The sequence below is a fragment of the Leopardus geoffroyi genome, chromosome A1 (assembly GCF_018350155.1).
Source record: "Leopardus geoffroyi isolate Oge1 chromosome A1, O.geoffroyi_Oge1_pat1.0, whole genome shotgun sequence".
NCBI lineage: Eukaryota > Metazoa > Chordata > Mammalia > Carnivora > Felidae > Leopardus > Leopardus geoffroyi.
Window position 1 is genome coordinate 87,827,003 of NC_059326.1, and position 24,951 is coordinate 87,851,953.

At 58.2% G+C, this 24,951-nt stretch overlaps 1 protein-coding gene across 1 annotated transcript in view; it reads right to left on the bottom strand.

Annotated features, from left to right (window-relative positions):
• OBSCN (obscurin, cytoskeletal calmodulin and titin-interacting RhoGEF) overlaps window positions 1–24,951 on the bottom strand; it is a 164,583-nt gene that overhangs the window by 59,472 nt on the left and 80,160 nt on the right. Inside the window, 25 exon segments of the mRNA XM_045483580.1 lie at window positions 251–514; window positions 1,657–1,920; window positions 2,256–2,519; window positions 2,855–3,118; window positions 3,657–3,920; window positions 4,463–4,726; window positions 5,064–5,327; window positions 6,487–6,750; window positions 7,284–7,547; window positions 10,456–10,719; window positions 11,061–11,324; window positions 11,666–11,929; window positions 14,652–14,915; window positions 15,231–15,494; window positions 15,582–15,848; window positions 16,609–16,875; window positions 17,189–17,461; window positions 19,027–19,293; window positions 19,437–19,703; window positions 20,302–20,574; window positions 22,592–22,858; window positions 22,962–23,228; window positions 23,590–23,856; window positions 23,988–24,257; window positions 24,355–24,621. Coding sequence (XP_045339536.1) covers window positions 251–514; window positions 1,657–1,920; window positions 2,256–2,519; window positions 2,855–3,118; window positions 3,657–3,920; window positions 4,463–4,726; window positions 5,064–5,327; window positions 6,487–6,750; window positions 7,284–7,547; window positions 10,456–10,719; window positions 11,061–11,324; window positions 11,666–11,929; window positions 14,652–14,915; window positions 15,231–15,494; window positions 15,582–15,848; window positions 16,609–16,875; window positions 17,189–17,461; window positions 19,027–19,293; window positions 19,437–19,703; window positions 20,302–20,574; window positions 22,592–22,858; window positions 22,962–23,228; window positions 23,590–23,856; window positions 23,988–24,257; window positions 24,355–24,621 — 6,648 coding nt within the window.

Genomic DNA, 24,951 nt, shown 5'->3' on the forward strand with positions numbered 1-24,951 from the left:
GCCCAATGAGGGCAGGTAAGCTGGACAGGTTGGGGTAAGGTGGGAGGGGGACACCAGGTGGGGATTCTACCCCACCAGCAGGATCACCACGTGAGGCCACGAGGATGGGGGTCAGTGAGCAGACAAAAACGACTGGCGAAGTGAGTGGACACGGCACAGAGCAGGTAAGAGCCCAAGACAGAGTGGTGATGCAGAGACATACACAAGGACAGGCATGCGTGCAGTCCACCTGGCCACACACAGTCTTTACCCCTGACGGTCACCGTGGCTGACGTTCTCTCCTGCCCGCACACACACGAGTACTCCCCGGCATCTGCCACGGCCAGGTCACGGATCTCCAGCTCACACACCGTCCCATCCTGTCTCAGGCTCACTCTGTCCCCGGCTCTGAGGGTCTCAGACCCCTTCTTCCACTCCACGGGGACCGCCTTGCTCAGCTCACAGCGCAGCGTGGCCGTGGCCCCTTCCGTGGCCTCTTCCTTCCTCAGGGTCTTTGTGAACTTGGCGGGCAGGGCTGGGGAGAGCCAAGGATCAGGAGGACTCCAGGCTGTCTCGAGGACTCTATGTCCAGGACGAGACACCCACCAGCACCACACAAACTGCCCAGGGCCACAACACGAATGAGTGAATGGAGCACAGAGTGGGTGAGGAAACAGTCCAGGAAAGGCAAACACAAGCCTGGACACAGACACCAGAACAAATACTTGACAAGGAGATGGAGGCTTGGAGTTCCCAGGGGGACACAGCTGGAGACACACAGATGCCCACAGTCTGACAAGGAGAAGGTGGTGATAATGGACAACATGCAGACACCAAGACATTGGCCCACGTGGCCACACATGATCTTTACCCTTGACAGTCAGCATGGCCGATGTCCTCTCTTGCCCGCACACACACGAGTACTCCCCGGCATCCTCCATGGCCACACCACAGATCTCCAGCTCACACATGTTTCCGTCCTGCCTCAGGCTGACTCTGTCTCCAACTCTGAGGGTCGTGGACCCCTTCTTCCACTCCACAGGGGATGCCTTGCTTAACTCACAGTGTAGCTTTGCCGTGGCCCCTTCCATGGCCTCTTCCTTTCTCAGGCTCTTTGTGAACTTGGCGGGCACAGCTGGGGATGGTCAGAAAGACACAGACACAATCATGGTCTCTGAACACATGGATGAGAAAAGACACTGACAGCACAGAAAAGACACAAACCAAACTAGACATGCGCCATGTGCTTGCTGGGTGTGCCAAGCACACACTGTGCGTTGTGGCTTCCCTCAGACCGGCTTATGTACAGCGTGGCCGTGGCCTCTTTGACGGTTCATCAAGCTTCATACTTTGTATGACTCTGGCTAGCATGGCTGGAGAGTCGGACACAGAATGGAGAATTGTTGAGGGCAGGACACAGTAGCACAGAGGACAAGACAGACTCCCACAGGACAACAGAACTAGCAGGGACTGAGAGGTCAAAAGTGGCTTGGATGCTGGCTTCTCTTGGTTCATACAACCACCCAGGGAAGGGGAGACATTTCACGAAGTAACAGTGGAGGGTGACATCAGAGAATGTGGGAGAGAAAGAACGTGAACATGGAATGAGTGCACATGGACATCACGAGTCACTTGGACACTAGATCACAGCTCTGCTTGGCCACACACAGTCTTTACCCCTGACGGTCACCGTGGCTGACGTTCTCTCCTGCCCGCACACACACGAGTACTCCCCGGCATCTGCCACGGCCAGGTCACGGATCTCCAGCTCACACACCGTCCCATCCTGTCTCAGGCTCACTCTGTCCCCGGCTCTGAGGGTCTCAGACCCCTTCTTCCACTCCACGGGGACCGCCTTGCTCAGCTCACAGCGCAGCGTGGCCGTGGCCCCTTCCGTGGCCTCTTCCTTCCTCAGGGTCTTTGTGAACTTGGCGGGCAGGGCTGGGGAGAGCCAAGGATCAGGAGGACTCCAAACTGTCTCGGGGACTCTATGTCCAGGACGAGACACCCACAAGCACAACACAAAGTGCCTAGGGCCACAGCATGAATGAGTGAATGGAGCACAGAGTGGGTGAGGAAACAGTCCAGGAAAGGCAAACACAAGCCTGGACACAGACACCAGAACAAATACTTGACAAGGAGATGGAAGCTGGGAGTTCCCAGGTGGACACAGCTGGAGACACACAGATGCCCACAGTCTGACACGGAGATGGTGGTGTAATGGACAACATGCAGTCACCAAGACATTGGCCCACGTGGACACACATGATCTTTACCCTTGACAGTCAGCATGGCCGATGTCCTCTCCTGCCCGCACACACACGAGTACTCCCCGGCATCCTCCATGGCCACACCACGGATCTCCAGCTCACACATGTTTCCGTCCTGCCTCAGGCTGACTCTGTCCCCAGCTCTGAGGGTCTTGGACCCCTTTCTCCACTCCACAGGGGCCACCTTGCTCAGCTTGCAGCACAGCTTGGCTGTGGCCCCTTCTGTGACCTCTTCCTTCCTCAGGGTCTTTGTGAACTTGGCAGGCAGGGCTGGGGAGAGCCAAGGATCAGGAGGACTCCAAACTGTCTCGGGGACTCTATGTCCAGGACGAGACACCCACAAGCACAACACAAAGTGCCTAGGGCCACAGCATGAATGAGTGAATGGAGCACAGAGTGGGTGAGGAAACAGTCCAGGAAAGGCAAACACAAGCCTGGACACAGACACCAGAACAAATACTTGACAAGGAGATGGAAGCTGGGAGTTCCCAGGTGGATACAGCTGGAGACACACAGATGCCCACAGTCTGACACGGAGATGGTGGTGTAATGGACAACATGCAGTCACCAAGACATTGGCCCACGTGGACACACATGATCTTTACCCTTGACAGTCAGCATGGCCGATGTCCTCTCCTGCCCGCACACACACGAGTACTCCCCGGCATCCTCCATGGCCACACCACGGATCTCCAGCTCACACATGTTTCCGTCCTGCCTCAAGCTGACTCTGTCCCCAGCTCTGAGGGTCTTGGACCCCTTTCTCCACTCCACAGGGGCCACCTTGCTCAGCTTGCAGCACAGCTTGGCTGTGGCCCCTTCTGTGGCCTCTTCCTTCCTCAGGCTCTTTGTGAACTTGGCGGACACAGCTGGGGATGGTCAGAAAGACACAGACACAATCACAGTCTCTGACCACTTAGACGAGACAGGACACTAGCAGCACAGAGAACATACAAACAAAACTCGATGTGGGCCACATGCTGGGTGTGCTTGTGGGTTGTAGCTTGTGGGTTGTGGCTTCCCTCAGACTGGCTTATGTAAAGTGTTGCCATGGCCTCTTTGGTGGCTCCTGTAGCCTCATACTTTGTATGACTCTGTCTAGCCCAGCTGGGGAGTCAGACACAAAATGGAGCATTATTGAGGGCAGGACACGATACCACAGAGGACAACACAGACTCCCACAGGACAACAGGATGAGATGTGACCAAGGGGTATATGTGGCTGGAATTCTGGCTTCTCAAGGTTCACACAACAACCCAGGAAGGGGAGATATTCCACAGAGTAATGGGTATAGGGTGACCCCGGAAAATGTGAAAAAGTATGTGAACAAGGAATGAGAGCACATGGACATCACAAAGTAAACTGGACACCAGATCACAGTTCCGCTTGGCCACCCACGGTCTTTACCCTGGATGGTCAAAGTGGCTGATGTCCTTTCCTGCCCGCACACGCACGAGTACTCCCCAGCATCTTCCATAGCCAGGCCACGGATCTCCAGCTCACATGCTGTCCCATCCTGCCTCAGGCTGACTCTGGCCCCAGCTCTGAGGGTCTCAGAGCCCTTCGTCCACTCCACAGAGACCGCCTTGCTGAGCTCACAGCGCAGCATGGCTGTGGCCCCTTCTGTGGCCTCTTCATTCCTCAGGCTCTTTGTGAACTTGGCGGGCACAGCTGGGGATGGTCAGAAAGACACAGACACAATCACAGTCTCTGAACACATGGATAAGACAAGACACTAATAGCACAGAAAAGACAGAAACCAAACTAGACATGTGCCATGTGCTTGCTGGGTGTGCCAAGCACACACTGTGCGTTGTGGCTTCCCTCAGACCGGCTTATGTACAGCGTGGCCGTGGCCTCTTTGACGGTTCATCAAGCTTCATACTTTGTATGACTCTGGCTAGCATGGCTGGAGAGTCGGACACAGAATGGAGAATTGTTGAGGGCAGGACACAGTAGCACAGAGGACAAGACAGACTCCCACAGGACAACAGAACTAGCAGGGACTGAGAGGTCAAAAGTGGCTTGGATGCTGGCTTCTCTTGGTTCATACAACCACCCAGGGAAGGGGAGACATTTCACGAAGTAACAGTGGAGGGTGACATCAGAGAATGTGGGAGAGAAAGAACGTGAACATGGAATGAGTGCACATGGACATCACGAGTCACTTGGACACTAGATCACAGCTCTGCTTGGCCACACACAGTCTTTACCCCTGACGGTCACCGTGGCTGACGTTCTCTCCTGCCCGCACACACACGAGTACTCCCCGGCATCTGCCACGGCCAGGTCACGGATCTCCAGCTCACACACCGTCCCATCCTGTCTCAGGCTCACTCTGTCCCCGGCTCTGAGGGTCTCAGACCCCTTCTTCCACTCCACGGGGACCGCCTTGCTCAGCTCACAGCGCAGCGTGGCCGTGGCCCCTTCCGTGGCCTCTTCCTTCCTCAGGGTCTTTGTGAACTTGGCGGGCAGGGCTGGGGAGAGCCAAGGATCAGGAGGACTCCAGGCTGTCTCGAGGACTCTATGTCCAGGACGAGACACCCACCAGCACCACACAAACTGCCCAGGTCACAACACGAATGAGTGAATGGAGCACAGAGTGGGTGAGGAAACAGTCCAGGAAAGGCAAACACAAGCCTGGACACAGACACCAGAACAAATACTTGACAAGGAGATGAATGCTGGGAGTTCCCAGGGGGACACAGCTGGAGACACACATATGTCCACGGAGTCTGACAGGGAGATGGTGGTGACATAGCAACAATAAGCAACACCAGGACATTGGCCCACGTGGACACACATGATCTTTACCCCTGACAGTCAGCATAGCTGATGTCCTCTCCTGCCCGCACACACACGAGTACTCCCCGGCATCTACCACATCCAGGCCACGGATCTCCAGCTCACACACGTTTCCTTCCTGCCTCAGGCTGACTCTGTCCCCAGCTCTGAGGGTCTCAGACCCCTTCCTCCACTCCACGGGGGCCACCTTGCTTAACTCACAGCACAGCTTTGCTGTGGCCCCTTCCGTGGCCTCTTCCTTCTTCAGGCTCTTTGTGAACTTGGCAGGCAGGCCTGGGGATGGTCAGAAAGACACAGACATGATCACTGTCTGAGCACTTAGACAAGACACGACATGAACAGCGAAGGTAACACACAAATCCAACTGGGCATGGGCCAAATTCTAAGTGTGCTAAATGTGCTATGTGTTGTGGTTTCCCTCAGCCCAGCCTGTGCACAATGTGGCTGTGGCCTCTTCTGTGGCTCCTCAGGTCTCATACTTTGTATGACTCTGGCCAGCATGGCTGGGAAACAGCCAAGAAGCAGGGAGCACAGTAGGCTCTCTGGGCACTTGTGTCCAAGATGGTACCCACACAAGGATCCCACAACTGCAGAGGGCCGTGGGGCTTATGAGATACACATGCACCAACAGGAGGGGGCAAATGGCCTTGCAGAAACAAGGGGCACAAGGACTGACACCAACAGCAGGACATGTGCTGGATAACAATAAGGATCCAGGAGACCCTGAAACCACAGTTGAATAGAGACAAATGCCCACGAGTCCTACACAGAAGATGGTGATATGGTGACAATGTACCCACATCGAGCCACTGGTCCACATGGTCACAAATGGTTTTTACCCCTGACAGTCAGCGTGGCTGATGTTCTTTCCTGTCCGCACACACACGAGTACTCCCCATTGTCCACTAAGGCCAGGTCACGGATCTCCAGCTCACACACCATCCCATCCTGTCTCAGGCTCACTCTGTCCCCCGCTCTGAGGGTCTTGGGCCCCTTCCTCCACTCCACGGGGACCGCCTTACTCAGCTCACAGTGCATAATGGCTGTAGCCCCTTTAGTGGCCTCTTCCTTCCTCAGGGTCTTTGTGAACTTGGCGGGCAGGGCTGGGGAGAGCCAAGGAGGACTCCAGGCTCTCTTGGGGACTCTATGTCCAGGACGAGACACCCACAAGACCACACAAACTGCCCAGGGCCACAACACAAATGAGTGAATGGAGCACAGAGTGGGTGAGGAAACAGTCCAGGAGAGGCAAACACAAGCCTGAACACAGACACCAGAACAAATACTTGACAAGGAGATGGAGGCTTGGAGTTCCCAGGGGGACACAGCTGGAGACACACAGATGCCCACAGTCTGACAGGGAGAAGGTGGCGATAATGGAAAACATGCAGACACCAAGACATTGGCCCACGTGGTCACACATGACCTTTACCCCTGACAGTCAGCATGGCCGATGTCCTCTCCTGCCCGCACACACACGAGTACTCCCCGGCATCCTCCATGGCCACACCACGGATCTCCAGCTCACACATGTTTCCGTCCTGCCTCAGGCTGACTCTGTCCCCAGCTCTGAGGGTCACGGACCCCTTCCTCCACTCCACAGGGGATGCCTTACTTAACTCACAGTGTAGCTTTGCTGTGACCCCTTCTGTGACCTCTTCCTTTCTCAGGCTCTTTGTGAACTTGGCGGGCACAGCTGGGGATGGTCAGAAAGACACAGACACAGTCACGGTCTCTGAGCACATGGATGAGACAGGACACAAGCAACACAGAAAAGACAAAGAAATGGACACAGGCCATGTGCTAAGTGTGTTGAGCACACACTATGGGTTGTGGTTTCCCTCAGGCTGTCCTGTGCACAGTATGGCCATGGCCTCTTTGGTTGCTCTCAAGGCTAATAATGTGTATGATTCTGGCTAGCACAGCTGGCGAGTCAGACACAGGACAGAGGATTGGTGAGGGCAGGACACAATAGCACAGAGGACAAGACAGAGTCCCATGGGACAACAGGACCAGCAATGACCAAGGAGTGGGTAAGTGGCTGGGATGCTGTCTTCCGGTGGTTCACACAACAGCCCAGAAGGGGAGAGATTAGATGGAGTAACAGGGCAGGTGACACCAGAGAATGTGAGAGAGAAAGAACGTGAAAACAGAATGAGTGCAGATGGATGTCATGAAGTCAACTGGACACCCAGATTACAGCTCTGCTTGGCCGCATGTGGTCTTTACCCCTGATGGTCAGCATGGCCGACGTCCTCTCCTGCCCACACATGCATGAGTACTCTCCAGCATCTGCCACGGCCAGGCCACAGATCTTCAGCTCACACATGGTCCCATCCTGCCTCAGGCTCACTCTGTCTCCAGCTCTGAGGGTCTTGGACCCCTTCCTCCACTGCACAGGGGCTGCCTTGCTCAGCTCACAGTTCAGTGTGGCTGTGTCCCCTTCCATGGCTTCCTGGGTCTTCAGATTTTGGATGAACTGAGCAGGCAGTGCTGTGGAGGGTCAGATGGATAGAAGTCATCAATCCCTCTGGAGGATTTGGGGCATGACGTGAACACTCAGGATCAACAAAGCAGAAGTATGGAGGAGGACAGGCAGATCAGCTCATGTTCGGCTGCAATGGCCTCTGGCATCTTGCCCTGAGGGGCATTTTACCCAGGGACTGCCTCCTTCCAGGTGTCATGTCTTCTCAATATCCTCATACCCCGACCTTTCGTACTAGCCCAGCTCTGGTCTCACCTGCACTGAGCTTGAAGCCAGGCTCCTCCCACTCACACATGACGTTATGGTTCTTTCATGGAAGAATGCCCATGAGGCACCTCGTGGTCATGACATTCACTGCTCCACTGCTGCTTCTCCCCCCATGTTTCCCAGCCAAAGCAGGGCATCCATCTCTTGCTGCCCACACCTGGGCTCATTGCACACTATCCCCACCCACACTAGGCCCTCTCTGCTCCACCTCACATGTTCTTGTCCAGACTCCACTACTCACTCTCCTGCTCAGATTTCCAAGACTATGATGGATGCAGCATGGCCTTTTAACCACACCCCTGGGCCCTTGTCACCTGAATTCCAACTGTAGGCACAATGAGGTCCTAAAGTTACAGGTGACCAGTGTCCACCCTAGTCACACCATGTTGTGGGGTGACTCCCGTACCCCAAATTCATGTCAAGGCCCCAGGGGGCCTCAGAACAGGGCTGGAGATGGAGTCTTTAAAGAGGTGGTTAAGGTAAAAGGGGGTCACTAGGGTGGGCCCTGATCTTATATGACTGGATCCCTATCAGAAGAGGACATCGGGACACACACACACACACACACACAGAGGGACAGCTACGTGAAGACACAGGACATGAGAAGGCAGTCATCTGCAAGCCAATAAGAGGACTCTGGAGGAACCAGCCCTGTCCTGACTGGATCCCAGACTCCAGCCTCCAGGACTGGGAGACTACACATTTCCAATGTCAAGGCCACTTCTCTATATCTCAGTCATGCCTGTTTTGATAGCAGGAGCGGTTCCTGCCATAACAAAGACCTCAAGTTCTAGAACCAGCTTTGGAACTGATGTTGAGTGAAGGCTGGGTTTTGACAGACAGCCGGATAGATCTAGATTGCCTGGAGTAGATCATGGGAGCAGGGGTCAGTATAGGCATTACGGCACTTCTGGTGAGGCCCAAATCGGCAATGAGAAACAGCTGACTGGACACTTTCAGGAAAAGTAGTATCTGTAGGAAGTAGCAAGGAACCTGGATGAATTCTGCCCAGTCTGTGGGTGGATGAATTCTGCCCAGAATCTGTGGAAGGTGGGCCTCGTGAGCAGTGAACTTGCACTGGTTAGCTGAGAGATCTCCAAGAAGAGAGTTGAGGGAGCAGCCTGATTTCTTCTCACTCCTTGTGGTGAAACACAGGTAAGAGCAGGGCAGAAGCGGGAACAGAGGTAGGGTCACCCAGGCAGGGTGTGCGGAAGGCTGGTCTGATTAGCCACACTCCTGAGAGCTGCATGGGAGACCAACGAAGTTTTGGAGAGCATGCAGAAATGCTACAGCCACGCCTGAATCAGAGAGGCGAAGGCTGAAATGGAGGAAACCATCAGACTTCCCAGGGTCCTACGGGATGCACCCATGGAGCTGCCCAGCTGTGGACACATATCACTCGTCAAGAAGGGCAAAGAAGGAAAGCAAGGGAAATTCAGAGGCTGCAGGGCTGCCACGGCATGGAATCCACAGGCCAAGCCAAATCTACCCACGGCCCGCGGCACCACTTGTGGGCCCAGAGGACAGAGCATTGAGCCAGAGGCTCCTTGTCCAGCCTTAAAATCCAGGAGTCTTTCCTGCCCAGTGTCGTGTCTCCAGGGACCAGGGACCTCTTCCCTCATTTCCGTTTCTCCCCTTCGGAACAGGAATGCGCATCTGGTACATGTCCTGCGGCTGCGTTTGGGAGGTGTGCAGTCTGACCTCGCAGGTTCATGGCTGAGAGGAAGCCACCTTGAGTGTCACCCAAACCTGGTGCACATGCTTCCATCACACTCTGGATTCTGTGGTGACACTGGACTCAGGTAAGGCTTTGGAGCTTTGGGGACGGGGTGTGCATACGCTGCACGTGGGAAGGACATGCATTTCCAGGGATGTAAGAGGGCAGAGTGTCACGCACAGACTTGTCCCACCAGCAAATTGTATCCTGGAGTTGTGCCCCCGAGACCTCAGAATATGAGCACATATGGAAATATGATTACCCTTCAGAGGGGTAATTAGGGTAAAGAAGGTCACTGGGCGGGTCATTAATCATGCTGGCATCCTAACAAGAGGGGATCAGGACACAAATAAAGGGACAGCCACGTGAGGACATGGGAGGAGACAATGTGTACACTCTAAGGACGGATGCTCCTGGGTCCCAACACCTGGATTCAGACTTCTAGCCACTACGAGTGTGGGACCCGTGACAGTGTTTGTCCTGCAGCCCAAGCCAAGTGGGACAGAGCCCTTCAGAGGGCAATCAAACCCTGTCACCAGACAAAGGAGGGCCTGGCCTGTCTGGCCACCTTATCCCTGAACACCCCAATGCTGCCCTCAGTCCTCCTTCACACATTCGTCATGTGTGTGACATGCTCCCAGCCCCACACCTGGGCCCAGGATGCGTGCCCATCCGCAGCCCGATCACAGGCCAGGAGCCCCGGGGCATTCTCCTGGACTGTGATGCCCATCTGTACATGTTTTCCTGGGGGTCCCCGTACCATCCACCCCGGGGCCTGGACAGGACTGACCAGTGTGTTCTTAGTGTGAGACTGTGGGATGCTCCACATGACTATCATGTGGTCCTAGAGAGACAGCAACATTGAGAGACACAGGGGAGCAAAGACCAAGAGGCCGGGGGAAGTCACTCAGGTGGCCACACACAGTCTTTACCTCTGACGGTCAGTGTGGCCGATGTCCTCTCCTGCTCACACACACACGAGTACTCCCCAGCATCCTCCATGGTCAGGCCACGGATCTCCAGCTCACACATGGTCCCGTCCTGCCTCAAGCTGACTCTGTCCCCAGGTCTGAGGGTCTTGGGCCCCTTCCTCCACTCCACAGGGGCCTCCTTGCTCAGCTCACAGTGCAGAGTGGCCGTGGCCCCTTCTGTGGCCTCTTCCTTCCTCAGGCTCTTTGTGAACTTGGCAGGCAAGGCTGGGGAGAACCAAGGATCAGGAGGACTCCAGACTGTCTCGGGGAGTCTATGTCCAGGACAAGACACCCACAAGCACAACACAAAGTGCCTAGGGCCACGGCATGAATGAGTGAACGGAGCACAAGGTGGGTAGGAGGCAAATGGCCCAGGAGAGACAGACACAAGCCCAGATAAAAATATCAGGACAAATACTGGATGGGGAGATGAAGGCTAGAGTCCCCAGGAGGACACAGCTGGAGAGACACAGATGCCCACGGAGTCTGACAGGGAGAAGATGGTGACATAGTCACAGTGTGCAGACACCAAGCCACAGGGCCACATGACTACACGCAATCTTTACCTCTGACGGTCAGTGTGGCTGATGTCCTCTCCTGCCCACACACACACGAGTACTCCCCAGCATCCTCCATGGTCAGGCCACGGATCTCCAGCTCACACACAGTCCTGTCCTGCCTCAGGCTGACTCTGTCCCCGGCTCTGACAGTGTCAGACCCCTTCCTCCACTCCACGGGGGCTTCCTTGCTCAGCTCACAGTGCAGAGTGGCCGTGGCCCCTTCTGTGGCCTCTTCCTTCCTCAGGCTCTTTGTGAACTTGGCGGGCAGGGCTGGAGAGGGCCAAGGATCAGGAGGACTCCAGACTGTCTCGGGGACTCTATGTCCAGGACAAGACACCCACAAGCACCACACAAACTGCCCAGGGCCACAGCATGAATGAGTGAATGGAGCACAGGGTGGATAGGAGGCAAATGGCCCAGGAGAGACAGACACAAGCCCAGATACAAATATCAGGACAAATACTGGATGGGGAGATGAAGGCTAGAGTCCCCAGGAGGACACAGCTGGAGAGGCACAGATGCCCACGGAGTCTGACAGGGAGAAGATGGTGACATAGTCACAGTGTGCAGACACCAAGCCACAGGGCCACATGACTACACTCAATCTTTACCTCTGACAGTCAGCGTGGTCGAAGTCTTCTCCTGCCCGCACACACACGAGTACTCCCCGGCATCTGCCACAGCCAGGCCATGGATCTCCAGCTCACACACAGTCCTGTCCTGCCTCAGGCTGACTCTGTCCCCAGCTCTGAGGGTCTCAGACCCCTTCTTCCACTCCACGGGGGCCACCTTGCTTAACTCACAGTGCAGCTTTGCTGTGGCCCCTTCTGTGGCCTCTTCCTTCCTCAGGCTCTTTATGAACTTGGCGGGCAGGGCTGGGGAGGAACAAGGTGACACAGAGAGCATCAGACCAAGTAACTTAAGAAGTCAGGATGTGGACACTCAACAATGAAATGCACCCTGGAGCAAATAGGAAATCAAAGAATGGACACATGGACACATGGGTGGATCACAGTGTGTGGGGGCTGGGCAGCAGGGAGACAGAGGAGCTGGCATCCACAGTGGACCTCAGGACATGGACACATGCATGGGAATGGTCATAGTGCCCACAGAACAGATAGACATAGTGGCCAACGGGGACATCTCCAGCATCTTCCATGGTCAATCCTGTCTTAGACTGTACCTGATGCTAGATTCAAGGTCCCAGGTCCCTCATCCACCTTGCATACCCCAGGCTGCCCTGCTTGGACCACATCATGGCCGCAGCCTCTGACAGCTGCTCCCAGACTAGAGGGCACCCATGCTCCATGAGGTCACCCGGTGCTCCTATGGCAAAGATGCTATGTTCGTCCACACAGTTCAAGCACCATAGGGGCCCGGGTGCTCCTAGGATACCCTCGGGATGTGGGGGGTGGCCTCATCCTACCTTGTCTCATCTGCTTCCCTGCAGGAAGTGACCAGGCCCCCCTAAGGGCCCCTGAGGACCCGGGCCCCATCAGGGAGCCACCAGCCACACCATGGCAGGGCCTGTTCTGAGCCCCCATTCCCAAGGGTCTCGGGCCCCTCGCACCACTGCACAAGTTCCTCCCAGAGCCTGCTCAGGCCCCAGGACCTTGGTGTAGGGGTTGTCAGACCTGAGAGGAGCAGACAGACGCATAGAGAGCAAATGAGAAATGGCCACAGATATCAACCTGGCAACACAGCTGCCTTTTGGAGGCAGGGCCTCGGGGACAGCAGGCAGGATGACCCATGGCAGGCAGCTCCACTGCATAGGGACTCCCACCTGCCCCTCACATGGCCTGTCATCCCTACCCCCTGGACCAGCCCTCCTGTCCTGCCCTGCATCCTGAATCCCACCATGTCTGAGATGCCCCACTCCCAAAAGACTTCCTGCCAATGCTGTGAGCAGACCTACCCACCTGTCAGCATCAGACCTGGACCCCACCTCCACATGGATGTCCCCCTGCCTTCCTCGGCATGGCACACATGACCTTCCCCTCCGTCACCCGCCACATTCCATCCATACCCACTGTCACCTCCACACCTGCTTCACCTCACCTCCATACCTGCCTCACCTCATGTCCACACACACCTCACCTTCCTGACCACCTTACCTCACATCACCTTACCTCATCCACCTCACCTCATCTCCACACCCACCTTACCTCACCTCCATATCCACTTCACCTTTCCACACCCACCTCACCTTCCTCACCCACCTCATCTCACTTTCCACTCACCCACCTCACCTCCATATCCACCTCACCTGACCTCATCCACCTCAATTCACCTTCCTCACCCACCTCACCCCCACACCTGCCTCACCTCATGTCCACACCTACCTCACCTTCTTGATCTACCTTACCTCACATCACCTCTCCTCATCCATCTCACCTCACCTCCACACCACTTCACTTCTACAATCACCTCACCTCACCTTCACACCCACCTTACTTCCACACCCACATAACCTCCACACCTGCCTTGCCACACCTCCACACCTGCCTCATCTCCACAATCACCTCATCTCACCTCCACACCCACTTCACCTCACCTTCCTCATCTCACCACTACACCCACTTCACCTCATCCACCTTGCCTCATCTCCAGACCTGCCTCAATTCACCTCCACACCCCCCCACCTCCACAATCACCTCCCCTCCCCTCCACGCCCACCTCACTTCTCTCCACACCCATCTCACCTCACCTGCACACCCACCTCGCCTCACCTCCACACCCACCTCGCCTCACCTCCACACCTGCCTCACCTCCACAATCACCTCACCTCACCTCATTTTTCTCATTCACCTCACCTCAACACCCTTCACCTTCACACCCATCCATCCACCTTACCTCAACACCCATCTAATCTCACTTCCACACCTATTACCTCACTTCACTTTATCTCTGCATCTACACCCAGACTTCATGTCACCTCAACTCAGCTCACCCCCACACACACAGACCTCCCCTCAACTCACGCTACACACCCAATCTAACCTCACTTCACCTCACACACTTTCTACATAAACTCACCTCATTCACTCTCCACACCCATCTCACATGATTCACCTCATAGTCTACATCTACCTCACCACATCTTACCTCCAAACCCAACTCACCTCACCTCACCCCACCTCACTCTGCACACCTTGACCTTGCCTCCATCCACCCTCCATATCCACACTTCACCCCCCACAGCTCTTCCATGTCCCTGCATGTGTTTCCTGGCTCCCCTCCTCAGTCAGCCTCTTAGTATCGCTGCGTTGAGTGCCAAGCTTCGATCTAGTTCCTAGCTCCTCCGCGGCACGTTCCCTCCAGAGAACTCATGAAGTCTGTAATCCTCAGCTGTAGTGTAGGATGCCCCCCATTTTTCCCTGAGATGTAACCCCCTGAGGGCAGAAAGAACCTTATTCTCTGCAGTTTATTTGGGATGAGCCTCACACAAGCAGATGCTAGAGACTCATGCTGCAGGATGCAGGAGACAGAAGCAGAGAGGCAGAAGGACCCTATGGCGACCAGGGCAGAACAACAGGACATGACACAGCTTTTTGAGACATGGAGACACTGCTCCACATGACCACACAAAATTCTTACCCCTGACAGTCAGTGTGGCCGACGTCCTCTCCTGCCCGCACACACATGAGTATTCCCCAGCGTCCACCACAGCCAGGTCACAGATCTCCAGCTCACACATGGTCCCATCCTGTCTCAGGCTGACTCTGCCCCCAGCTCTGAGGGTCTCAGACCCTTTCCTCCACTCCACAGGGGCCTCCTTGCTCAGCTCACAGTGCAGAGTGGCTGTGGCCCCTTCTGTGGCATCCTTGTTTCTCAGTCTCCCTATGAACTCAGCAGGCAGGGCTGGGAAGAGTCAGACATAGAAGATCAGATTCTCTGGAGATTTTGGGGGGTGGTGGTACATGACGGGACAGATGACAAGACAGACTTCTACAGAACAACAGGACCAGCAGTGACCAAGGAGTGGTAAGTGGCTGGGATACTGGCTTCTCACAGTTCACACAACAGCCCAGGAAGGGGAGAGATTCCACAGAGTAACGGGTGGAGGGTGACACCAGAGAATGTGGGAAAGAACATGAACGTGGAATGAGAGCAGATGGACATCACAAAGTCAACTGGACACCAAATCACGACTGCTTGGCCACACGTGGTCTTTACCCCTGACGGTCATCATGGCTGAAGTCCTCTCCTGCCCACACACACACGAGTACTCCCCAGCATCTGCCACGGCCAGGCCACGGATCTCCAGCTCACACATGGTCCCGTCCTGCCTCAGGCTGACTCTGTCCCCGGCTCTGAGGGTCTCAGACCCCTTCCTCCACTCCACGGGAGCCTCCTTGCTCAGCTCACAGCACAGCGTGGCTGTGGCCCCTTCTGAGGCCTCCTTGCTTCTCAGTCTCCCTATGAACTCAGCAGGCAGGGCTACAACAGGGCCCAACAGGGAATGTCACCTTTGACCTCCCACAGGGATGAAAGGAGCATGTGGGCAAGGCAGGCACGCATGCTTACCCTTCACTGTGAGCATGGCCAAGGTCATCTGGTCCCCGAAGTGGCAGGAGTACTGCCCGGTGTCCTGGGGCCGCAGGTCCCGGACCACCAGCTCCAGCACTGCGCCCTCCTGACGCAGGCTGTACTTGCCTCCGGGCCGCAGAACCTCATCTCCACGGCGCCACTCCACAGGCGCGGCCATGGATGACAGCACACAGCGCAGTGTGGCAGCTCCACCCTCCGGCACCTCCAGGTCCTTCAGCCCCTCACGGAACCGCACCGGCCGTGCTGCAAGCAGGCACAGGCTTGGCTTGACCCCTCCATCCTGCACCCCAGCTGAGGGCCCCTGGGGTTGGGGAAGGCTGAGGACACAGCAGCCAGAGGGCTCAGGCAGGCCCACCTCACCCTTTCTACACTGGGGGTTATGGGCAGCGAACTCCAAAACTCTGTCCTCTGGGGGGGGGGGGGCAAACGGTTGGGAAGAGAACTGTGTCCCCCACCCTGATTCATATGCTGGAGCCCCAACCCCTAGAACCTCAGGATGTGACTGCGTTTGGAGATGGAGTCTTTACAGAGGTGATTTCGGTAACCTGAGGTCATTGGGATGGGCCGAATCCCACGTATCTGAGTGATCACATAGGAGCTGAGGACACAGACGGAGAACAAAGCCAGAACATAGGCAGAGGGCGGTGTGTGCAAACCAAGGAGAGAGGCCTCAGTGGGGAAACAGCCCCGCCCACACCTGGATCTCAGACTTCCCCCTCCAGGACTGGGACACAGTAAATGTCCATGGTTTAACTGGTCTGTGGATCCACGGTATTTGTCATGTGGTCTATGCTGAGACACTTGGAGATGAACCAAGCCAGGAGGAGGGGACACAGAGATGTCAGAAAACAAGACATAGGAATGAAGCAAGTCAGACGCTGCTGGTCAGGAGACACAGGTGGAAGATGGTCAACTCTACCAAAGCAGCAGACACCTGGACATGCACAGGGGGGGGCCACAGGATCCCCCACACAGAGAGTAGGACATGAGCCCAGGAACTCACCATGGACCCTGACAATGGAGCTGCTCCAGGAGCCCCTGGCCTCACACTTGTAGCGCCCACCGTCCTGCACAGTGGTACCCTTGATGACCAGCTGGGCCCGGTGGCCCTCCTGGCTCAGCTGGCACCGGGCTGATGGCCGCAGGGTCTTTCCATCCTTGGTCCAGCACACGGGGCTGTCCAGGGCGGTAGTCTCACAGACCAAGGTCAGATCCTCCCCCTCTGTGACCGTGGCATCCGTGAGCTCCCGGGAGAAGACACTTGGCTTTTCTGGAGGTGCAGAGGAAAGCTCAGGAGGTGTGGGCCCCTGACCCATGAGGCTGGGGTCACAAACGGGCTGCCGGGGATACAGAGCAGGCCTGGCATGGCCCAGCCCACACTTTGGAGACTGAGGGATCAGCTCTGCATACCACATGCCGCAATCACCTTCAAAGAGCCCCACCTCCCCGGGATCTGTGGGCCGGGCACCTTGTCTGTGAGCCCCAGGACCATGCTCTGCACATGGCCAAGATCTGCCTTCTACAAGGCTGTACCCTCAGCCTTATGGACCAGGCCCCATGCCGGCACTGGGCACACAGCCCACCTGTGACCCGAAGGGCAGCTGAGGTCCGCTGGTCCCCTGCCTCAAAGTGGACGGTGCCTGAGTCCTTGAGCGCCAGCTGTCGCAGGGTCAGCACGTGGTAGCCACCTGGCTGAACCTCAATCTCATTGAGCTCATTCGGGTGCAGGGGCGTCTTGTCCAGGAACCAGTGGACAGGCTCGTAGTCGGCAGGAGAGATGCGACAAGAGAAGGTGGCCGAGGAGCCCTCACGTACCTCCATGTCCTCCAGATCCTCCGTGATGAGCACTTTCCGGCCTGCAGGGCACAGACCGGCAAGTCACGGTCCCTTGCAGCCAGCTGCCAAGGGAAAGGGGCACTCCCCAAGACTGGGGGTGGGCTCACAGCTGGACTGAGTAAGGCTCAGAATGATGAAACCCAGAGCACAGCAAATGTATCAGAGCTCAACTGTCCACACGTGCGAGTTTTGGCTCCACTGATGAACCCCAAACCCACTTCTGGGGTCCTTCTCAGAGCACATGGGGTGGGTCAGAGCGAGCCCTCCTCTCCCCAAACTCTTCTCCACACCTGCCTACGTCCATCCCCAAGGTCACAGAATGCAATTAAATCATGGATTAAAAGAAGAAATAGGAGGGCCCCTGGGTGACTCAGTCAGTTAAGCATCCAATCTTGACTCAGGACATGATCTCACAGCTCCTGGGTTCAAACCCCATGTCTGTGCTGACAGCTCAGAGCCTGGAGCCTGTTTCGGATTCTATGTCTTCCTCTCTCTCTGCCCCTACCCCATTCATGCTCGCTTGCTCTCTCTCAAAAATGAATAAACATTAAAAAATATTTTTAAAAAAGAAGTAGGAGTGTGAAAACAGTTGTGGCCATGTGAAAACTTAAATGCTTTGGAAGATTGGCGACGTGAAAAAACCCACTTCTGCAGCTGACCTAGGTGTGGGGAAGGCTCAGAGAGAAGTCCTAATGATGGAGAGGGACTGTCTCCAGCCTTCTTCTGCACCTGCAGGTGTCTTACATCTATGGGACCACAAAAGGAACTCGTGGATGGCCCATTGGTGGGTGACGTGTGCAGGGCAGACAAGGAAACTGAGTCACAGACTGGTGCGCAAAGAAAAGGCTCTGGCCGCACAGCCAGGTGGGCAAGTGTGTATTGTCTCTGAAGAGGATGCTGTGTGACAGCGTGTTTCTCACTTTAGCTGATGTTTCCTGGATTAAGCATGAGTACGAGCTTTGTGACCAACCAGGGATTCTACTGTGCTTACAGAGTGGATGTGGTGTGAGCTCACTGGGCTTGCTGGATTTCACAGAAGAGGACAGGAAAAAAACCACAGCAAGGCTTCTTTGTTGTTCTTTCGTTATTTCCCACGGACAGAGCCCCCCGCCCCCGGGAGGGCCCTCCTCCTGACCTCCCTGAATGCTGGACCCTGGCTTTGGGAGGGGAGTGCACCATCCTGCCTGGACATCAATATGCCCTATGATTCTGGGCCAACCACAGACTGCATCGGGCCCCCACTTCCCCATCTGGGAGGTGGGAGAATAGCATTCATGCCGCCTGGCAGGTGCAACTGTTACTCCTCACACCTGGAGGCATCCCCAGGCCACACTCCCTGCAGAGCCCCGGTGTGGGGGCCAGGCACATTCCAGCACACAGGCTCCGAGCAAATAACTGCGTGAATTCATGAGGACACGTGCTCATTCACACTGTGTCCCTTTAGCAGGACCTCAGAGACGAGACCACCCAGGGCCAAGCTCCCAGGGATGGGGAAACTGAGGCTGGTCCCTGACAGCTTCCAAGCCCACTTTGAACAAAGCTTACTCCCAACCACACCCCCGGCCAGCATGGCACCAGGCCCCACCTTGCACCAGGAGCCGGGCCTGGGAACAGGCCTGGCCGATGTCACAGGTGTAGGTGTCGCTGTCCGCCTTCTCCAAGGCGCTGATGGTGAGCCTCAGGGTCAGGCCCTCCTGGCTGGGTGCATGCTTCCCAGAGGCATGCAGCTCCGTGAGGCCCTTGCGCCAGATCACCACAGCTGCGGGACGCTCTGTCTTGCACGTGAACACGGCTGTGCCCTTCTCTTCCACGTGCAGGTCGGTCAGCTTGTCTGTGAACCAGTTGGCCTTTTCTGGGAGGCAGTGGGAAGAAGTGGGGGTTGAGGGCTGTGCAGACCCCATGCCAGCCCCTCCGGACAGGGAACAGCCCCCACCATGGGCAGGGAGGGAGGGACAGAGGCAAGGGGACCCATCCCAGGGTCTCCTGTGGGGTCACCTTCCACACGGAGACTCGCCGTGCTCTTGGAAGCTTCTGTCTCACACGTGTATTCTCCTGAATCCTTGAGCGACACCGCACGGACCACCAGAGTGGCCCAAGTGCCTTCCGTGACCAGGTCATACTTCTGACTCTTGCGAATGGCCTTCCCGTCCTTTAGCCAGCGCACCGGGGTCCCGGCCCGAGACAGCTCACAGCTCATCACCACATCCTCACCCGGAGCAGCCTGCTGGTCTTCTAGAGGCTTCGTGATACCTGCCGGCCTCTCTGAAGAGAGCAGAGAGCAGAACAGCCCCCGTGAGGCATGGCCACATCCCAGCCGTGCTTAGGGTGAGGGCAGGGCAAGCACTACAGAGGTGGAGACCACAGGACCTTCTGGGGCCTCAGGGTCTGGAGTGCAAGAGGCCCCACAGTCACAAGGCAGGGGCCTGGGAGGGGAGATATGAGACCACAGACCCTCACACCTTGGTATCACTCAGAGCCCCAAGACTCAAAGTGTGGCCACCGCCATTGCCAGCTGTGAATTGAATATCACCCACCTGCACCAGTATTTATACCAGGTACACAAGCTTAAGAATGCCAATGGCGATTTCACTAGCTCAGTGAGCAGTGAGCCCTAGGGGCCACCATGCTGTCAGACCCCCAACCCTGCTCCTGCCCACAGACTGGAGGCTCTCGCCCCACAGAGTGAGCTCTCTGAGATGACCAGACACCCCTTGCACCCCAGCAGGTGCTTCTGGGCCTCCAACAGGGGAGCTCCCCGGGGACTGGGGGACTGTCCCCAGAAGCACCGTTTCTGGCCCGAGGCCCCACTCCACCCTCACCCCAGTGGAGACAGGCCCCCATCCCTGCACACGGTGCCCACCTCTGATGATGAGGGAGGCCTTGGAGGTGAGGTCCCGCACGGAGAACACCACCTCCCCAGCATCTCCAGGAGCCACATCTTGAACAACCAAGGTGTATTTGCGGCCCTGGCGTGTGGCCCGGAAGCGGCCAGAGCCACCCACTGTCTTCCCGCCAACTGTCCATATGGCCACATCGCTGGGGTTCTCATGGGACAGGACACACTCAAAGGTGCAGCTCTGGCCCTCCAGCACCTCCACCGACTTCAGCCTCTTGGTGATGCCCACGTGCAGGTCTGTGGGCCACGGAAGATGGTGGTCATGCCGGCCAGGCCCTCAGACACCAGCCTCTTAACACTGGCACTGTCAAGCCCGTTGCTGCCCCAGGTCAGACCCCACAAGGGGCAAGACCTCACTCCCTCCCTCCCCAGTCCCACTCCCCGCTAAGCAAATGTCTCCAGCTGGCCGAACCCTGTTGTATGGATCACAGAGAGCTGTGAGTGTAAACCAGCATGGCCACCCTCTTATCTGCTACAGAACACTCACTGTGCAGAGAACATTCACTGTCCATGGTGGTGGCCAGCTCAAAGCTCCAGGAGGTGAAGGACAGGCCTGAATGAAGGAGCCATCCAGCTCCAGAACAAACTCACCATGCTGCCCTGCCCCATTCCCTGTCTCACCTCAAACCCTGGCGAGCCCACCAGGGACACGTCCCAGGGTGACTGCGGAGCAAGCCTGCCATGCACATGCAGGAGAGAGAATCGGACCAGAGGAGTGGGCCAGGACAGCAGTGCACACAGGAGGCCAGGCCTAGGCTGACAGTGACTTCTGAAGGGACCGTGTGTTCCAAGCCAGGGGGAAGGGGGGTCAATGCTGCCCTGCTGGCTGTGTAACCCATGGTGCAGCTCAACCTTTCTGAGGCAACTTATTAAACCAGAAACGTGGCCTGCCAACAACCACCTTCACCAGGCTATTCCTGTGGCCTGGAAGTCCTTCCAGAGCATCCTATGCCTGACATCTGGGCCTCTGCCATTAGCCACCCCCAAAAGGCGACCTTGACTGTGCTCCCTCTGTGGTTCCCACACCTGCCCACACACATCCCCTGATGCAGATTGAATGTCACTAGCCTGCACTGAATCCCTGGCATCTTGGGACTCTATCACTCATGGCCAGCCCAGTGTCCCCGAGAGCTCTTCTTTTCAACGTCCCCGCCCCACTGTCTGCAACCTAGGCCTCTTAGGGACCATCAAGCCTGGTCTTCCAGGAACCTGCCCCTGACCTCCTGGGCTCTACAAAGCAGCTCCTGGCACGGTTGAGCGGGTGGGCACCATAGTGGCAGGCCCCGCCTGCCCCCTGGACCCGGACCCGCCTCCTGGACCCAGACCCACCCCTGGGCCCGGCTACGCCCCTGGCCGCGACCCCGCCTGCCCCCTGGACCCAGACCCACCAGTGGACAGGGCTCTGCCCCTGGACCCAGACCCGCTCCTAGACTCGGACCCGCCCCTAGAAACAGTTCCGACCCTGGACTCAGATACACCCCTAGACCTAGCCCTGTCTGCCCCCTGGACGCAGACCCGCCCCCTGGACCCGGCTCCGCCCCTGGACCCGGCCCCGCCCCTGGACCCGGCCCTGTTCCTGCAACTAGTCTGCCCTTGAGATGGCCCCACCCCTAGAGATGGCCTCGCCCATGGACCCAGCTTTCCTGGAGCCTACTCCATGCCTTGGACCCGGCCCCACCCCATGGACTCTGGCCCTACCTTGGACGCGGACCCGCCCCTAGAGACGGCCTCGCCCCTGGCGACAACTCCGCCCCATGAACCCGTACGCGTCCCTGGACCCGGCTCCATTCCTTGAACCCAGACTCTCCCCTGGACCCGGCCCCGCCCCATGGACCCGGCCCTGCCTCCTGGTGCCTACTCCATCCCTTGGACCCGCCTCCCCCCCCCCCCACCATGGACCTGGACTCGCCCTGCACCCGCCCTCACCCCATGGACCAGCCCTGCCTCCTGGAGCCCGCTCCACCCCTTGGACCTGGCTCCGCCCCAAGGACCTGGCCCCGCCCCTGCACCCGCCCCCGCCCCATGGCCCGGACATGTCTCCTGGACCCGGACCCGCCCCTTGGACCCGGACCCGCCCCATGGACCCAGACCAGCCCCTGAACCCGCTCCCGCCCCGTGGACCCCGCCCTGCCTCCTGGTGCCCGCTCCATCCCTTGGACCGCCTCCCCACCAAGGACCCGGACCCGCCCCTGCATCCGCCCCCGCCTCCAGGACCCGGACCCTCCCCTTGGACCCAGTCCGCATAGCCACGCACCGTGCACGCTGACTCTGGAGCTGGTCTCCTCGGAGCCCACACTGCAAGTGTAGAGGCCGGTGTCTTCCCAGCTCAGGTCGTGCACCACGAGCCCGCGCGTGCCCGCCGTGTGCAGGAAGTCGTACTTGTCACTAGGGACCAGCTCCACCCCGTCCTTGCGCCACACCACGCGGGCCTGGGGGTCTGAGATCTCGCACTGCAGGGCCAGCGTGCCCCGCTCCTCCGCGGACACATCGTCCAGCGCTTTCAGGAACACCACCGGCTTTGCTGCGGGGAGGTCGTGGGCAGGTGAGCGAGCTCCACCTTCGGCCTGCAAGGACCCCGGCGCCCCGCGCTGGGAGGACCCCAAGGACCCACAGCGACGCCTCACCTTTGACCTCCAGGCGGGCAGTGACCGACACCTTGGGGGAGCAGGCGCGCACAAGGCCGGCGTCGGCCCGCCGAACCCGCTTCAGCACCAGCGTGTGGCGACGGCCTTCGTGGGAGATCTCGTGGAAGCTGTCGTTGTACAGAGGTGTGCCGTTGAGTGACCACTCGACCTCCTCGTCCTCATGGGACAGCTCACACGAGAAGCAGGCGCTGCCCTCCTCCGTGGCTTCTGCGTCCTGCATCGGCTGCATCACTGTAACCTCGCGCGCTGCCAGAGCACAGAGCCACTCAGCACCGCCGCAGGAGACCCTTCCCCCAGGGGAGAGGGGGTTCCTCGCCTCCTCTCCCAGACCCTCCCCCCTAGGGACGCTCCTCCCCTTCCCCGGCGAGGACCCTCCCCCCCAAACCCTACCCCCTGAGGATGCTCCCCCCCACCCTCCCCCTCCGGAGCCTCCGCCCCACGGAAAAGACCCTCCCCACATCCCCGACCCTCCTCCTTGGGGACCCTCCCCCCCAGACCCTCTCCTCCGGGGACCCTCTCCCCGCCCCTCCCCCCTCTACCCCGGGAACACATCCCCCAGGCCGAGACCCTCGCCCTGGCACGGGGCGACCCCGTGCGCCCTGGCTACCTTCCACCGTGACCTCAGCGCTGCTCTGGGCACTGCCGGCCTGGCACCGGTAGACGCCGGCGTCCGCGGGCGTGAGCCGGAGGACGCGCAGCTCTGCCATGTGGCCCTCCAGCCTCATCTTGAACTTGTCGGAGGGCGCCAGGGGCGTGTCCTCCTTGTACCACTGCACGGCCTTGGGGGCCGGCTTGAAGTCGCAGGACAGGACCACCGACTGCAGCTCGCGCCCCGCCTTGGGCTCCAGGGGCCGTGTGAGCACCATGGGGATGTCTGCCGCGGGAGGGGAGAGGAGGGCAGCGCTGCGTCAGCGGAGGGACCGCGGGGTCCCAGAACCCACCCTGTGCCAGGTCTGCCACCAGACCTGCCAGGTCTGCGCCCCTTCGCCCCAGCGGCACGCTCACCAGAGACCACCAGGCGTGCGGTGGAGCGCGACTTGCCGATGGTGAAGTGCACCGGCCCAGTCATGGTGGAGCAGGTTCGTCGCAGCGTCAGCCGGTGCACCGTGCCCTCCTGCTCCATGCCCACGGTGGGCCCAGCCTGGAGCACTGTCTTTCCCAGGAGCCACTTGGGCGGCCGCACCGAGGGGATGGAGGTCTCGCATTCGAACCAGGCAGGTGCGGGCTCCATCACAGTCACATCCTGCAGGCCCCGCACGATGGTGATGGATTGCTCTGTGGGTGAGGGGCTGGTCACTGGGGTGGTCCCACAGGGAGGACCGCCAGCAGCCACAGGCACAGTGGGGAGGTGCCAGGGCGGCCCCGCCCGCACCTTCCACAAAGAACTGGGCACTGGTCTTCACGTTGCCAGCGTCGCACGTGTAGGTGTCCTCATCCTCCGGCTGCACGTCGTTGATGATCAGCTTGCGGTAGAGGCCGTCGCTGACCATCTCGTACTTGGGTCCTGACTGCAGCTCCACGCTGCCCTTGAACCACTGCACCTGGGCGCTGGCCCTGGACATCTGGCACTCCAGCACACCGCGGTGTCTCTCCATGGCTATTTTGTCCCGAAGTGGGCGCAGGATGGTCACCGGCAGCTCTGAGGTGTGACCAGGGGTGAGGGGACAGGATAAGGGATGCTCAGTGCCCCCAAAACCCCACCTGAACCCCCACCCATCCACCCACCCGGGTCTGGGTGCTCTGCCTGTGCAGCCTCCAGAGGGCTGGAGCCTCTCTGCCAGGGCCAGCAGGTGGTGAGGCCAGGTGTCACCCTCGGCTTCTCTGGGACCCACTGCATAGAGCTGACCAGGTGAAGGGTGGGCGCACCGCTCCCCCCACACACACACCACTGCATCGTGCGCCCTTGACAAGCTCATCCAGAGCACCCTGGCCTCACCCCTGCCCTGCCTTTTCACATCCACACCCCTCG